Genomic DNA, 16,113 nt, shown 5'->3' on the forward strand with positions numbered 1-16,113 from the left:
CAGCTCATTGATTTTACTAATTTCACTATAACTAGGTTGTTAGCATTATTCTCAAGCTTTTCGTTTTATTTAAATGCCCAAAATAGAATAGGGGTGAGGGTCATTCCTCTTCTCCATACATTCAATCTTCTCCTATTTCAAACAGTTGAATCTTTTTTTTCAAGTCTAAACTACAATATTTCTAGAACTAGTTCCTATATGTACATGTTTTAACTGGAATCAGTAAGAAACCTAGGGATACATAACTTCCTTCTAGTAATTCTATTGATGCTGTTATGTAAAGGTCCCAAATAATTAGACAAATGATTCCACGATGCTCCCTGCTCCCTTTTTAATGGGACATCAATGTTGAAAGTATAAAAGAAATACAAATGAAACTTTAATTAGAATAACAGTTTTTCAATTTATTGACATTATGTAGCCAACTAAAACATCTAGGCTTACCATGATTTAAAGTTTTAAAGGCATTGAAGAAAATACAATCCAGATAAACTTACTTGCAGAACTAAAAACATTATTCTGTGGAAATGAACTAATCCATATAGAGGAAGTAACCTCCACAGGGGAAGAGCCCACCAATGCATCATCACGCCACGTGGTTTCTTCCTACTCTCAGCTGACGCACTGATAAACCTCGTGTGCATGCAACCCAGATAACCTCAAGCCCAACTCTCCTGTCAAAGTTTCCCTGGATGAAAGCTTTTGCATGCCAGTTTTCTCTTTTTAAATAGAGATGGGGTTTTATCATGTTGGCCAGGCTGGTCTTGAACTCTGGGCCTCAACTGACCCACCTGCCTCAGCCTCCCTAAGGGCTGGGACTACAGGTATGAGCCAGCACTCGTGGCCTTGTAGGTGCACTTGCTTTTGAAAAATATCAAGTTAAAAACTAAGAAAGTAGAATGCAGACGTTAAAATTCAAGTTTCACTAGAATCTACAGCTACATAATATATGAGAGGTAGTCACTGGATAAAGGCACAAGTTAAAAAGCTAAGAAGTATCAACTGGTAACAAGAATGACTACTGTGGCCACTGCAAAACCTGAAGGGAAAAAAGCACTGGCACTACAGTGGTTCTTCATCCATCCAGCACCCTCCTGCCCCTAGGTTTAACAGATGCTCCGCAGGTGAGCCCCTAGTAGGGGCAGGAATTGCTAGGCTCTAGTGATTTAAAAAGTCAGTCCCTGCAAAGTCAAAGTCTTGGGCAGAAGCAGAACAAAACACGTAAGGTCTAGGGTAAGGAGACCTTATCCCCATTACTGAGTGGGGATGGGGGTTCCACAGGTAACAAGTATCCAGTCTGAGAGAATGGCCTCTCCAAGGGCGCAGGAGAAAGCACAGTGAACAAGAGGAACTGCACCCACAGTCAGAGGGGCACGTGGACAGGCAGGGGACAGATCGCATGGCACAGCACGCTAAGACCCGTAAGTCAGAAATGAGGCTCCTGCACGCATTTTACCAAGACCATTCCATTGAAACAAGGAAACTAGTGTTAGAGACTAGGGGCCAGTGAGACCAGAGCGGGTTATGGAGGCAGACCCAGGCCAAGGAGACTAGAATGTTAATGAGGCTAGACCTAGGTCAAGGTCAGAGTAGGGTACATCAGTGTTATTTCTTACAAGAGTTAAGGTACCAATGTTTCTGAACTATTTAATTAGAAAATAAAACAGGGCAGCTATGACGTTGTTTCGTGTAGACTTTAAACAGTAACATCAGCTTAACTCTAAAAGGAGACCATCGCTGACTTGCATCTTTTTTTTTTTTTTTTTTTTTTTTGAGACGGAGTTTCGCTCTTGTTACCCAGGCTGGAGTGCAATGGCGCAATCTCGGCTCACCGCAACCTCCGCCTCCTGGGTTCAGGCAATTCTCCTGCCTCAGCCTCCCGAGTAGCTGGGATTACAGGCACGCACCACCGTGCCCAGCTAATTTTTTGTATTTTTAGTAGAGACGGGGTTTCACCATGTTGACCAGGATGGTCCCGATCTGCTGACCTCGTGATCCACCCGCCTCGGCCTCCCAAAGTGCTGGGATTACAGGCTTGAGCCACCGTGCCCAGCCTGCATCTTAACATGTATTTCTGACTGGGGGCAAAGTGGAGCTGGACTAGGCTGGCGCCATGAGAAACCTGGTTTCCTCAAGACTACTCAATCTGTGTCCTGCCTCCCTGGCATATTGCCTCCAACCTAAGCCTGGCTCCAGAGAAGTGTGCCATGTATGTGACCATCATGACAAGTCGTCAAGAGAGAAACGGAGGAGAAAGGAAGGAGAGGAAGAAAGGGAGACCCTGAGGAAACACTGAACTGGGGCTGTGACAGTGTCACTGGAGACAAATCTGATAACATTTAGGACTTGGTCAAAAACCAGTTGGAGGGGATAAAAAAGGGCATATCTACCACAGGCGCAGGCCTCTGACTGGAGGGGAATTAGAAGGAAGGACAGAGCAGGCCAGGGATGGTGTCTTGGTCTGTTTTGTGTTCCTGTAACAGAATACCACAGAGTAGGTTATCTGTGAAAAATAAAATGTTATTTCTTACAGTTCTGGCGGCTGCAGAGTCCAACAGCAAGAGCCTGCACGTGCTGAGGCCCCTCCTGCTGGAACAGCCTGTGGTGGAAGGCAGAAGCGGGACAGGTGAGAGCACCCCAGAGCAAGCCAGCAAGAGGAGCCCCACACTGGCCTTGACAACAGCACTGTCAGGTGACAAGGATATTACCCCCTTGTAAGGGCAGCGGCAGAGCCCTCGTGACCTACCCACCTCTCAACATTGCTGCATTGAGGATTAAGTTTCTAAGATGCAGACTTTGGGGGAAACATGGGAACCATGGCAGGCAGGAAAAGAGAAACCCCCTTTTGCACACACTAACCTATTGGGAACCCTCACTGGGAGGTGGAAGTTTGGTTAAGCCTTTAGGTTTTTTGGATTCATCGGTGAAACTGGAAAAACCACAGCTGTAAAGCTAACGAATTATAAAGCAAAAAGGAGAAGAAAAGGGAAAGAGTGTGAGATGGCATCCTCGAAGTGCAGGAAAGCAGAGGAGATACTGAAAACAAATATCCAGAGAGGAGGAAAACCAGGAGTGCCAGGACTGGTGGAGGCAACGCAGACCCCAGCCGGCCCGGCACAACCAGGCTGCAGAGGCCACCATCGTGGGGAGCGCCTCACGGCCATATTTACTTCAAACAAAACCCCAAAAAAACCCTTCCCTGGGGATTGCTCTGTGTAGGAAACCCACAAAAAACGAACAAAAGGTAACAAACATAACCGAGAGTACCCAATGAACCTGGCCAGCATGAGGTCATCCGGATGGAGACATCCATGAGGCAGAACGCAGGGTCCAGAAGCGAACCCAAATAGATGTGGGCGTACACGACGGCGACAGCTCAGATCTGGGAGGCAGAGCAGAGACTACCTAACAGATGGCACGGGGACAAACGGGCTGTCATGTGGAAAATATAAAACTAACTTTGTAACTTATACCAAATAAATTCCAGATGGATGAGTTTGATATAAAAAGAGAATGACACAAGTCCCATGCCAGGCAACACTGCAGGGGACTGTCTACAATGTACAGGGAGTCATGTGGATGCATGCACAGTATACACAAATGTATAGTTTGTATTCTAAAAAACGCATTACACATTATGCATTAGGACACAAAACCCAGAAGCCATACCAAAAAGGACTGATAAATACAGCATTAAAAAAAAGAAAAGAAAACTGAATGGCAAAGTCAAACAAGATTAAACAACCAGAAAACAAATACATGCAATTCCCTGAAACTTAGAGTTTCTAAAAACTAACAACGTAGCCAGGCGTGGTGGCTCACACCCATAATCCCAGCACTTTGGGAGGCCAAGGTGGGTGGATCACTTGAGGTTAGGAGCTTGAGACCAGCCTGGCCAACACGGTGAAACCCCATCTCTACTAAACATACAAATAAAAATAAATGAGCCAGGCTTGGTGACTGAGGAAGGAGAACTGCTGGAACGTGGGAGGCCGAGGTCACAGTGAACTGAGATCACACCACTGCACTCCTGCCTGAATGACAGAGTAAAACTCCACCTCAAATACAGTAAAAATTTAAAAAGAAAAGACCACCAATCCAACAGAGATGAGCAACGGAGACAAAGAGCTCACCAAAAATCAGTGAAACCGTTTATTTGAAACAATGTTCAACCTCATTCCTGAAACTACACCACACCAGGCTAAGGCTCCACCTAACTGAACAGCAGAGACCGGCAAGCGGCTGAGCCATCGGCCTTGTTAAAGGCCAGGGGTACTGGTCTTGTACATGGCTGTGGGATTCCAAAAGCAGATACTGGCAACAGATTGTGTAAAATAATTACAAAAGCACACACCATTTGACCGAACTCTACTTCCAGAGTTCTCCTTCACAGCTGTACCTACCTGAATGTGAAACGTCCCATCTGCAGTCTGTAATCCGTAGGTGATAGGTGTATAACATGTCAATGACACGGACACGGCACTGGTTTGTAATAAGATGGGAACAACATGTCATCAACAGGGCCTGATTAAATGACACACTCGTGCCACTAACCCTGCTCTTTGTGGACAGAAAAGCGTCATGTGGAAAGACTGCCAACAGGAGGAGGCACCTGTGTGTACAGCGGAACATCAGCTATCTACTTGTAAATACATACAGTTTCTCTGGAAGGTTCTACGGGGAAGTGTGCTATCTGCAAAGAGGGGAACTGGATGGCTGGGAAGAGGGTAAGAAACATGTTTTTTACACGTGAAATAAAAGTTATCCACACCCAGGGAAAGGAACAGAACCTTGCCTGACCCTTTAAACGTCCTGGGTGCCCTTTGCTGCCATCTGCGGAAGGGACTTTCCACGCAGCCTTTGGCACTTTTCCATTTCTTACCTCTGGTTACATTATCTATTTAAAATTTTCCTTCACTGAAGAGGTTGCTTAATACTCTCCCATAAAAACTGTTTTTGTCAAAGAGGTTCAAGGCAAAAGGCAGGTCACAGAAGGTGAGGAATGACTGAAGGTGAGGAATGACTGAAGGTGAGGAATGACTGAAGGTGAGGAATGACTGAAGGTGAGGAATGACTGAAGGTGAGGAACTAGAGACAGTAGGAAGGACTTGAAGCTTGTCGCAGCTATGCTGGAGACAGTATCAAGAATAGCGTGTATGTAAGATCCTGTGTGCACTGAAGCATGTGTGTGATGTCTTGAAAGCAAATCATACACACATAGGCTTAATGTGTTTGTGCACATGCCTGATGTGTGAACATACAGGTGCACAAAATGTCTGTAAAGACATAGGCTGACCTATTCACGTGGACCAGGGCTGGCCAGCAGGATGGGAGGGCTTTTCTGCTGGCTGCTCTGGGGAGGCCTCCGGGCTGAAGCAACCAAGAGAAGTGGGGCTGGTAGAGGTGAGCGGTGTTAAAGGTGGGGTTTTGTTTAAAACACAAATTATGGTTCTCTGCTTATGTATGGGTCAGGAGGGAAAATACTGGAGGTCAAATACTGAAGGAGGGAGACAAATCACCAAGTCCAAACGCTGACCTACCAGCGACCCTGAAGAAACAGAGCGGTGTGACCAAACCAGTGGTGAGGGACCCGCCTTAACTAACTAGGTGAGGGACCCGCCTTAACTAGGTGAGGGACCCGCCTTAACTAACTAGGTGAGGGACCCGCCTTAACTAACTAGGTGGGGGACCCGCCTTAACTAACTAGGTGGGGGACCCGCCTTAACTAGGACATCCAGGCCCAGAGAAGACATTTCAAGGGCGAGTGATTTTTCTGAGAGCCTGCAAAGCACCCACCCCACTGGCAGGCTGGGTGGTGAACGGCGGGCGGAGTCCACAGTGTCCCTCTCTGCCGGTGAGCAGCCAGGTCCCGGGCTTTGTGGCCTGCATGTGAAGTCCTGTCCTGCTCAAGCATGCCCGATCATACACGGCCCACAGCTGTTAGAAGAGCAATTATTTGAAAGATACTCTGTCTTGCTGCTGCTTCTCCTCACTTTAAGTAGCTTCAGGTCTTTTAACCCAGAACAAAACAAACTGCTAAGAATTAATCTATGTTGTTAGTTCTGGATAGTCTGTTACCTGTGTTAGGAAATGTTTCTACAGTGCGTCAGGTCTCTCTACAATAAAAACAGCTAAAGAGACAGGGAATCACCTTGCCAAAACTAATTTCTAAACTGCATATGTCAAGACTAAAGTCCAAAACCAAAACCTCTTCAATAATGTGCTCTAATTAGGTGACTTGCAGCAAGAGTTGTTACTTAAGCTGATGAGAAAACTACTGTTCCAACTGGCAGTTTTTCAAAAACAAACGAAGGATATTTTTCTAAAATCGAATCCCTCTAAGGTGGGAGGTGGGGAGAATACTGAAGGAGAAATTTTTCCTAGAACAACAAAAATTTCTTTGTCATCAATTCAACAAACAAAAATGCCCCAGCATGAGTACCTTGTACTATTCTATGGTACTAGCTCAACTCTGAAGTTTTAAGACTCAGGTAGACTTGTTGGAAAAGTAGATTAGAGCGTCCAAAAATGCTCTAATGTAAAAGGCAAATGACATTTACAGGACTACAGAGAAAACGGGCAAAATCCAGCCTAAGCAAACAATATGCTTTGAACCTGCAGATGGACGTGGATGGTTACCACGTTCTTTCCTAACTCGGACAAATGACGCCACCACACCCAAATATGACACAGAATCTCCCGTTTCTACAGCCACACTCTGGAGCACAGTATAAAGCAGGAACTCACATGTGTGCGGAACTGAGTCAGGCGAACGTGAACGAGCTCAGCTCAAAGTAAAGGGCCTGAGTTTAACGAGGGGAAAGGACAGTGATGAAAGTGCCACAGAATCGCGCTACTGCAGCTCCAGCATAGCGTCAACACAAAGACCCCCGCCAAGCAACCACAGCTGCATCCCAGCACAGTCACACACAGCACGGACAGACCGCACAGCCCGCAGCGGCCCTGTGAGACTCTAGTCCTGCATGTTTACTGTCGCTATTCTGTGTTTGGATACACAAACACCAATGGGTTAGAGCTACAGAATTCAGCACAGTAGCATATTGTACGGGGTTACAGCTGAGAAGCAACAGGCTCTACAACGTGGCCTGGGGTGCAGCGGGTGCTGCCACCTAGGTTTCTGTAAGCGCACTCTGTCACGTTCACACAAGATCGGCTCATGAGGCTTTTCTCCGAATGTATCTGTATCTTTAGGCAACACATGACTGTATGTGTCGATTCCGGTATCATGTACTGTACTTTAAAACAGCTGCCCAGAAAAGAAATCCACTATGTTTTGGATATTATCTCCTGCGGTGTAAAAAGCAAAGCAGTGTATACAAAGACAGCCAGGAGACTTCGTTCACAGACAAGGCACGCACAGCTGCCCAGGACAAATGTTAAAGATTTGTTAAATGCTAAGGAGACAAAACAGTGTCTTCAGGTCACACCTATTCCTTTAACCAGCAGTGACAACAGCTGCTCCAGAGTCCTTTCTGGTGGAATGCTAGATGACTCTTCGCTGCAACAGGCCCAGAGTTTAGGGCTAAAGGAGAAACCAAAAGAAGCCACTCACACTTTGCCTGATAACCAGAGGATGAACTAGCCCACGTTTCACCTCTGAATGCAACGATTTTCAACAGCTTATGAAAACCAACGAAGCAAAAGCTGTTGCTTATCTTTGGGCAGAGATTTTCAGCAGGTTTATTCAGAGTATTCGTGTCTGTCTAAAGTTTCTACAGCGCTTATCCTCTGGCACTCATGATGCAAGCCACAGAGAATTCCAGAACTGTCCCACACAACATACTCCTACTTAGGAAGACCACTACCCCACCGCGCCCCTGCACCAAGCGCTTTAAAAACACCATCTTAGCACCCCTTAAAAAAATCAGGCCCATGCAGTAGCTCATTATCCATACCCCAGGAATGCTGAAACACAAAGGGCAGGACCCTCAAAGCCTCAAGTGGGGCCCTGCCCCTGCCCATCAGGCCCTGCTCCTCCACACCAGTAGGTGACCTAATGCACCGGCCTGGAGGCTCTGTCCCTACAGCAGTGTTCCCTGCCACCTCCAGCGGCAGTTCCCCAGGTCGGCCTAGGCCACACACACACAGGTCTGCACACAGTACCTGGCCATCCACTAGGTCGAACAGGAGCCCTCAGGACAGCCCTGTGCAGACATAGGTGCCAGTGGCCCACAGAGGATACGCTATGCGTTCCTGTTAGGCACAGTGTACGGGGTGAAGACGAAGAGCAATGAGCCACGAAGAACAAGGTCTAAAAGCAAGCATGTGAAGCAACCCTAGGATCCGCCCGCTGAGGAACAGGTGAATGCAACTCGGACTTCACACAGGGGAATGCCACTCGGTCGTGAAAAAGGAGGAAGTGCTGACACACCCACAGCCCTGAGAACACAACACCGAGTGAAGGAAAGCAGTCACAAAAGGTCATAAAAGCTGTGTGGTCCCCTTACATGCAACGTCCAAAAAAAACAACACCCATAGACAAAAGGGGTGGTCAAGGGTTGGAGGGGAGGGGGAAAGGGGAGCGACTGCTGACAGACAGTGGTTTTTGGGGGTGATAGAAACATTGTGAAATTAGTGGTAGTGGTGGTTGTGCTTGCACAGCTATATGACTATACCAAAAACCACTGACTTCCACACTTTCAAAGGGTGAAATATATACAGTATATAAATTCTCTTTCAATAAAGCTGTTATTTTTAAAACAAGAATAAACATGTGCATATACCATAGCATATTATCACTGACATAAAGAAAAAAAACTGCAAAGGATTTAACTATTTCCAAAACTATGGTTTTATATCTACGTAAAACAAACGCGGAAAGTCTAAGCCAACTCTCCCCCGCGGCGGGACCCTGGAACAGGCGGCTGCAGGCACAGCAAGCCGCAGCCTGACAGGCTCCTAGGCAGAGAAAAACCCATTCAGCCTACCATTAGTGTGGCTACTGTGAGGATTTTTCTTTCTGAAAGTAAAATACAGGTATGTCTACCTTATACTCTCCACATCTGTACACCTCTGGAAGTCCTCAGAATATTAAGAATTTTAAAATAAAAACACAGGGTTTGGACAAGCAATCGCAAATAATGAGTATTTCAGAAAATACAGTTAAAACACATTTTTAAAAAAAATTTTTGAGACAGGGTCTGACTCTGTCGCCCAGGCTGGAGTGCAGTGGCACAATCACAGCTCCCCTACAGACTACCTTCTAGGCTCAGGCAGTCGTCCCGCCTTGGCCTCCCAAGTAGCAGGGACTATGGGTATGTAGCACTACTCCTGGCTAAGGCTTGTATTTCTGTAGAGGCAGGGTTCTGCTGTGCTGCCCGTGCTGGTGCTGGATTTCTGGCCTCCATCGAGCTGCCTACCTTGGCCTCCCAAACTTCTGGGACTACAGGCCTGAGCCCCCTCACTGGGCCAAGAAACAAAAATCTAAATTGCATAAAGAATTTAAAAAGCAATTGACATTTGTATCTTTAAAAGAAAAATACAAAGCCTCTATGCTAAAAGAATTCAAAACAAAATACAACAGCTTACAAGAGAATGCAAACTGCTTTAAAGGGGCTGCTTTTTCAGGATTACAGCAAACATTACATTTAGAAACTAAGAAGGCAAAATACTTAAATGCTAAATTTCATCTGAATTGCCTGCTCCAAGCAACAAAGGGTTCATCAATGTCAGGCTTAGCTTTGAAGCAGAAACAGAAAGAAAGTTAAATGAGTGGGGCTGAAATTAGCTTAGCAGTGACACTGAGTATGTAGGGAAAACTAGAAACCATGGTTGCTTTGAAAACGACAGCCCAAGCTTCCTCCTTATGCTAATCCTCTCACAGAATTTTCCAGTTTTCCAAAGATGAAACAAAAAACATGTCAGCTCCAAGTAACTATTCAAAAAACCAATTCAGAACACATAAACACTCATGGCCAAGACGTAAATAGTTCATTCTGTAAAACATGCCTTGCTTCGAGTTTGCGCACCTCTATAAAAGTGAGTGTTAAAAGCCAGAGAGGCTGTGAAGGAGAAGGCATTCACTGCACATCTGCTGGAGGCGCACGTATGTTACCTACGGAATCCTCAAAACAAGCCTGTGAGGGAGGTCACATCCCTTCTGTTGCAATAGGGACACACTGAGAGGGAGGAGGATTCTGGCCAAGGTTGCACGCCTGGTAAATCCAGCGCCCATGGCCTTGGGGCTGGGAGGTGGGTGCAGGGGTGAACTGAGAGGAAGAGATTTGCCCCTTCATCTCATCAAAGGGATTTCTGCCTGACAGAAAGGCTCTCCTATAAAAGCCATTTTTGTTCTAGATTTAGCTCACTGCCCAACCAAAATAATCATCACCACTGTCTGCATAAAGTGATGCACCCGTGCTCACACATTTAAGAATCCCGTTAAAGAGCTGACGTTACTGTAGCAACAGCCATAGAAATTATTAGTGGGTGGAATCTACACAGAGGAGTAAGGGCACATGAAACTGACCATAAACGACTGAGAGTCCAGGAATAGATGACAATTTGCTGGCATGTCAAGGCTTACATAGATTACTACAAGCAACTACATTTCCTGGGACCCTCTGCGCAGCACAGGACCTGGAATCTAGGGTGGGAACTGACCTTAAAAAGAAGACCATAGTCTGGGAGATAAATGTCACACACAAAAAAAATCAACCAGAAAACCAATGTATGTACCGCAACCACTTCTTAGAGGAAGACATTAAAAAAGAAAAGCCACAATCTAGGATTGAAAGATAGCTTTAAACACACGGCACAAAACCTAGCAAACCTCAGCCGCTCATGAAAGCAAAATCTTATCAAAGTTTTAACTTGAAAGAGTTTAAAGACACTGCAAAGAGGCCCTCAGCAGGACTAGTCCTGACTGCAACCTATTCCCTTCCAAAGAAAATCGGTTAGTAATCTAAATACACACCACACCCGGTCAAAATAATCTCTTCTCACAGCAAACTTTTGGCAGTGGATTGCAGGGGGCTGGTAAAAATAGCCTGAGCCCCAAACACTTTGCGTTTTCAGTTCTGAAACAGACAAAAGCTCACATCGCTAAGTGGATGGCCACGATGCCTTCCAGTTCAGTCCGGAGACTGGAGATCTTTAATTTCACCTGATATTCCTCAAGGCACCAGTGCCCTCCCTCCCACTCAGTCGGCCTGGGTTTTGTCTCTAAGGGTCGCCAATGGCTAGCGGTTTCACGGGCATTTAAGGCTCTGGGTCTCTTTCTGTTACAGGTGGCCTGGCTCTTAAAAACGATCACACACACACAACGTTCACACACACACACGTGTGCACACATACGCCCACATGCGACACACGCGTACATCATACAGCATACACGTGTCCATAAATGAGATCACACGGACAGCCACGTCCCGCGCGCAGGTTCCCAGCGACACAAGCCCCACGGGGTGCCCGGACACCTGTGCTGAGAGAGCGGCCAGGACGGCGATGCCCAGCGCCTCCCAACGTTCACCTCACTGGCAGCTTCTGTGGCCCTGGCTCCTTCCTTTTCTGGTAGTAAATACCAGATTTGGAGAAACCAAAACGACGCAATGTGTGTTATCTGTCACCCATTAAGAGAACAAAGGCCTTATCGCGTTTCCAAACGGGAAGTGAAAGGAGAGCACCTGGGGCCATGAGCTCTGACCGCGGACGTCTCCCGCACCGCTCCCGCAGAGCCTCCTTCCCAGAGCCGCTGCAGCCACTCCTGCCCGAAGGGAGCGAGGCGGAGGCTTAGGGACACGGGGAGGTGACTGAGTGTGGGCTCAGCGCCCCGGTCTTAGGGTGCAGACTTAGGGTGCGGAGTGGGGGCTTGGAATGGGGGCTTGGGACACGGGGTGGGGACTTGGCGTGTAAGGTAGAGGCCTGGAGAGGTGGGGTACACATTTCCGGTGCGGGGTAGTTGGCTTGGGACACAGGCTGGGGGCTCGCGGCGCAGGCTGGAGACCTGGGTGGGAGCTCGCGGTGCAGGCTGGAAGTTTGGCGTACAGAGATGGGGGCGCAGAGCAGAGCTCGGGGCAGGCACGCACCTTGTGGCAGGCCGGGCAGGTGGGCAGCACGCCGCCGGGCCCGGGCGCGCCCTTGCCGCCGTGGCCCCCGCCGCCGTTCAGGCTGCTCTGGATCTGCGTGAGCTCCTGGCGCAGCACCTGCTTCTGGTGGAAGCTGAAGGCCGGGTGATTGGAGGCCATGGTGAACAGCAGCAGGAACTCATCGCCCGTGCGGCCCTCGTTGAGCTGCAGCCCGTAGTTGTGGATGATGGAGTCGATGTGCGTGAGCGTGCGGTAGAGCACGCCGGCCGCCTCCCGCTGCTCCGAGCCCAGCAGCGCCAGCGACACCAGCAGCTTGCTGCGCACCACCTCGTCCGTCAGGTTGGTGAGGCTGCCCAGGTCGGCCGGGTTGTTGGCCTTGATCTCCGAGTCGCGCAGCGAGTGGTAGTCCTTGCGGGCCAGGTCCTCCAGGCACGAGCCGAGAAAGCGCAGCTCGAGCGGGATGCACAGGTCCAGCAGGCCGCACAGGAACTCCACGCGCTGCGGCGACGGCAGCTCCGAGAACCAGCGGTACACGCCGTCCCTCTGCAGCGGGCAGCGCTTCTCCACCATGCTGCCGCCCGCGCCGCGCCGCGACCCGGGGCCGGAGGCCGCGCGGGGGCGGCCGGGGGGCGCCGGGGGCCGCGGCCGGGGCGCGCCGGGGCCGGGGGCGCGCGGGCCGGGGCCGGCGCCGGGCGACGGCGCGCGGGCGCCGCGGGCCGGGCGGGCGCCGGGGCGGGGGCGGGGACCGGGACCGGACAAGGCTCCCGTCAGGGGCCGGCGGGCGGGCGCGCGCTGGGCGCCGGGGGGGCCCGGGGCGGCCGGGGCGGCCGGGGGCGGCGAGCGGCCTCGGGCCCCCCGCTCACGGGGAGGCGCCTTCCCCGCGCCCGTGCCCAGCGGCGGCCGGTGCGCGGCGGCGGCGGCGGCTGCTCCTCGTCGTCGTCGTCGTCGCCCGGGAGGCGGCCGCCCCCATCTCCCCCCGCGCCGCAGGGTCTGTCACTGCGGGCCGCCCCCCGACGGAGCCGCCCCGGCCATGCCGTCGCCGCCGCCCGCGCCTCCGCCCAGGCCGGCCGTTACCCCGGGCCGCGGGCGCGGCGTCGCCGCTTAGGGAGCGCTGGGGGCCGCGGCGGCGGAACGGGCGCTGGCGGGGGAGGGACGCGCGGCGGGAGGCGCGGAGGGATCCGGCCGGGACTCGCAGGCCTTGCAGCTCCCGCGCGGCGGACGGATCCGGGGCCAAGCGCAGCGGCGGCGGTGGCGGTGGCGGTGGTGGCGGTGGCGGTGGCGGCGGTGGCGGTGCCGTTCGAGGAGCGGAGGGATCGTCGCGCTCGCGGCTGACGGGCGGCCCGGACCAGCGAAGTGGGCGGGGTGGCCGCCTCTCGCGACAGCCCGGACAGGCCGGGCCCGCCCCCCTTCCACTGATTGGCTCTGGCGGCCTGTTCTCGCCCCGTGATTGTTCCGGGTCCCCAATCCCATTCGCCCATGCCGCGGCCACGCCTACCCGGGAGCTGTCGATCACGGGAGAGCCCCCGCTTCCCGTCCTTCGGCCGCCGTCGGGACGCGATTGGTTCGCAAAGATCAGAGAGGCGGAAAACCAGGTCTGGATTTCTGGATTTCTGGTTGCTTTTGTTCCCGCAAATTTGCGTGGAGCATTGTTTTTGGGCCAAAGCGGGGCGTTCGGCCTTCCTGCTTTATTTCTGAGCGGTGTAAGAGGCAGGTAGCGGGTGTCTTCGGGAAACGGCCGCCGCGGGGTCCGGAGCCCCGGGTTCCAATCCCGGGTCGGCCACTGTTAAGCTGTGTGACCTTGGGCGAGTCACTTGGCATCTCTGAGCCCCAGGCGCCTCCCTGGAAAAGTGAGGGTAATAATAACCTCCCCCGGGGGCTTGTGAGAAGGTGATGAGCTCACAGAGGGCGGGCACCCGCACTCTTGAGGGGACTGGCCTGGTCTGGGGGTGTGATGGGAGGTGCAAGCTTTCTCCAAAAGCCTCGTCCAAATGGAGCCTTTAAATCCGCCTTCTTTCCTCGGCTACTTCCCCGGCTTGCCAAACCGAGAAAATGCAAATACGGGAGGTGGGGGTGGTGGCAAAGGAGCTGACCTGGCTGGAAGTAAACAGAAACGCCACCTTCCCCTGGTAGTTGCATTGGCACTGGATTGCAGGTGGGGGAAGGGCCGGTGCACCGAACCACCTTTAAATCCCCACCACTTACACTCAGGCAAAGAAGCAGAGACGCAGGGGCTACACGTTCGTTCCTCCCCTCCCCTTCCCCTGGATCGCTGCTTTGGACGTGTGTGGATCTAGAACGGGATCTGTTCATTTATGGGTTCCAGGTCCCAAGCACCCAGGGGCAGCTGAGAGCAAAACCGGCACCCTCCCTACCCTGTGGAGCTCACACTTTGGTTCTGGGCAGTGTGCAATAGACATTGGTTGACTCAATGAATGAACATCTACAGGATATGGTCCGAGGTGCTGAAAACTTCCCAACAAAACTCTGGCTGAACCTGGCGTGCCTGTAGTCCCAGCTACTGTGGAGACCAAGGCAGGAGGATCACTTGAGGCCAGGAGTTCAAGGCCAGCCTGTCAACACAGTGAGACCCCACCCCCAGTCTCTCCAAAACAAATAAACCCACATTCTCCAGCCTGAGATCTTCAAGGATGAGCAGACATTGCAGAAAGGCACGGTTGGGAATGAAAAGATTTACTGTCACCTCCCACAGCCCCCTCCAAACCTTGGGCACATTTCCCTGAAGCCACCCTAGTGTTCTTGGTCAGTGTAGGAAGAAGCAAAAATCTAAATGAAGTCAGGATGGCTTCCCACGTGAGCACAAGGGCAAGGCTGGGGACAGTTGGATATCCTCGTCTTATTTCCAAGGTCTAGGCTGATTCCTATTAAGAATTAAATTAATCGTTGTTCTCCTGGCCCTCACTTTCTTAATGGGATTCCAGGAAACTGGCCACATTCCAAAATCCATAATCTGAGGTAGTAAAAGAACATGAACATCAAGACAGTCTGGCTGGGCTCAGTGGCTCACATCTGTAATCCCAACACTTCGGGAGGCCAAGGTGGGCAGATCCCTTTAGCCCAGGAGTTCGAGACCAGCCTGGGCAAATTGCAAAACCCCATCTCTCAAAAAAAAATAGGAAAATTAGCCAGGTGTGGTGGCATATTTCTGTAGTCACAGTTACTCAGGAGACTGCGGTGGAAGGATGGTCTGAGCCCAGGAGATGGAGGCTGCAGTGAATGGGGATCTCGCCACTGCACTCCAGCCTGGGTGACAGAGTGAGCCTCTGTCTCAAAAAAATAAAAAAAATGAAAGATAATTCAATACCTTCATTGCTTATTGATAAAGCAAGATCCCTGGAGAAAGATCTTGGAACCTCATCAGAGCTGGGGGTGCTTCTCCAATCCAGCTGGAGCTGGCAGTGAAATCCCCAGGCTCCAATGCCAAGGGAGCTCCAGTCTCAGCTCTGGCTGACTGTGGCTGTGCATTCAAAGGCCTCTGAGCCTCAGTTTTCTCATCTGTAGAAGGGAGCCAGGAACCCGTCATCCTGGCTGGCAATGGAGGTCAAAGATGCTCATGGAAAGCCCTTGCTTGCTGGAACAAGGGAGGCCTGAGCTGGGGAAGTCCCTGGATCTAGGTCCTCCCCACTTCCAGCTGCCTTTTTGGTCCTTCTTGCCATACTCTTTGTGATTTTTTTTTTTTTGAGACGGAGTTTCATTCTTGTTACCCAGGCTGTAGTGCAATGGTGCGATCTCGGCTCACTGCAACCTCCGCTTCCTGGGTTCAGGCAATTCTCCTGCCTCAGCCTCCTGAGTAGCTGAGATTACAGGCACACGCCATCATGCCCAGATAATTTTTTGTATTTTTAGTAGAGACGGAGTTTCACCATGTTGACCAGGATGGTCTTGATCTCTTGACCTCGTGATCCACCCGCCTCGGCCTCCCAAAGTGCTGGGATTACAGGCTTGAGCCACCGTGCCCGGCCCCACTCTTTGTGATTTAACGGCTTAGTAGGTTGAGTGGTTGTCCCCTCAAAGTTCCTCTCCACCCCAAATATCAGAATGTGACCTT

General features: G+C 50.9%; 1 protein-coding gene across 2 annotated transcripts in view; it reads right to left on the reverse strand.

Annotated features, from left to right (window-relative positions):
• The window catches only part of ZCCHC14 (zinc finger CCHC-type containing 14), an 87,065-nt gene extending 73,663 nt beyond the window's left edge, over positions 1-13,402 (reverse strand). The window contains exon 1 of one of the 2 annotated variants that reach the window (XM_035282719.3): positions 12,048-13,402. In XM_035282719.3, the coding sequence (XP_035138610.1) occupies positions 12,048-12,617 (570 nt within the window). In that variant the 5' untranslated portion in view covers positions 12,618-13,402. The remainder of the gene's footprint in view (positions 1-12,047) is intronic. The other variant, XM_035282718.3, reaches the window with a different exon arrangement.
• Positions 13,403-16,113: the final 2,711 nt, after the last annotated feature.

This window comes from Callithrix jacchus, chromosome 20, assembly GCF_049354715.1.
Source record: "Callithrix jacchus isolate 240 chromosome 20, calJac240_pri, whole genome shotgun sequence".
In the NCBI taxonomy this organism is placed as follows: Eukaryota; Metazoa; Chordata; class Mammalia; order Primates; family Cebidae; genus Callithrix; species Callithrix jacchus.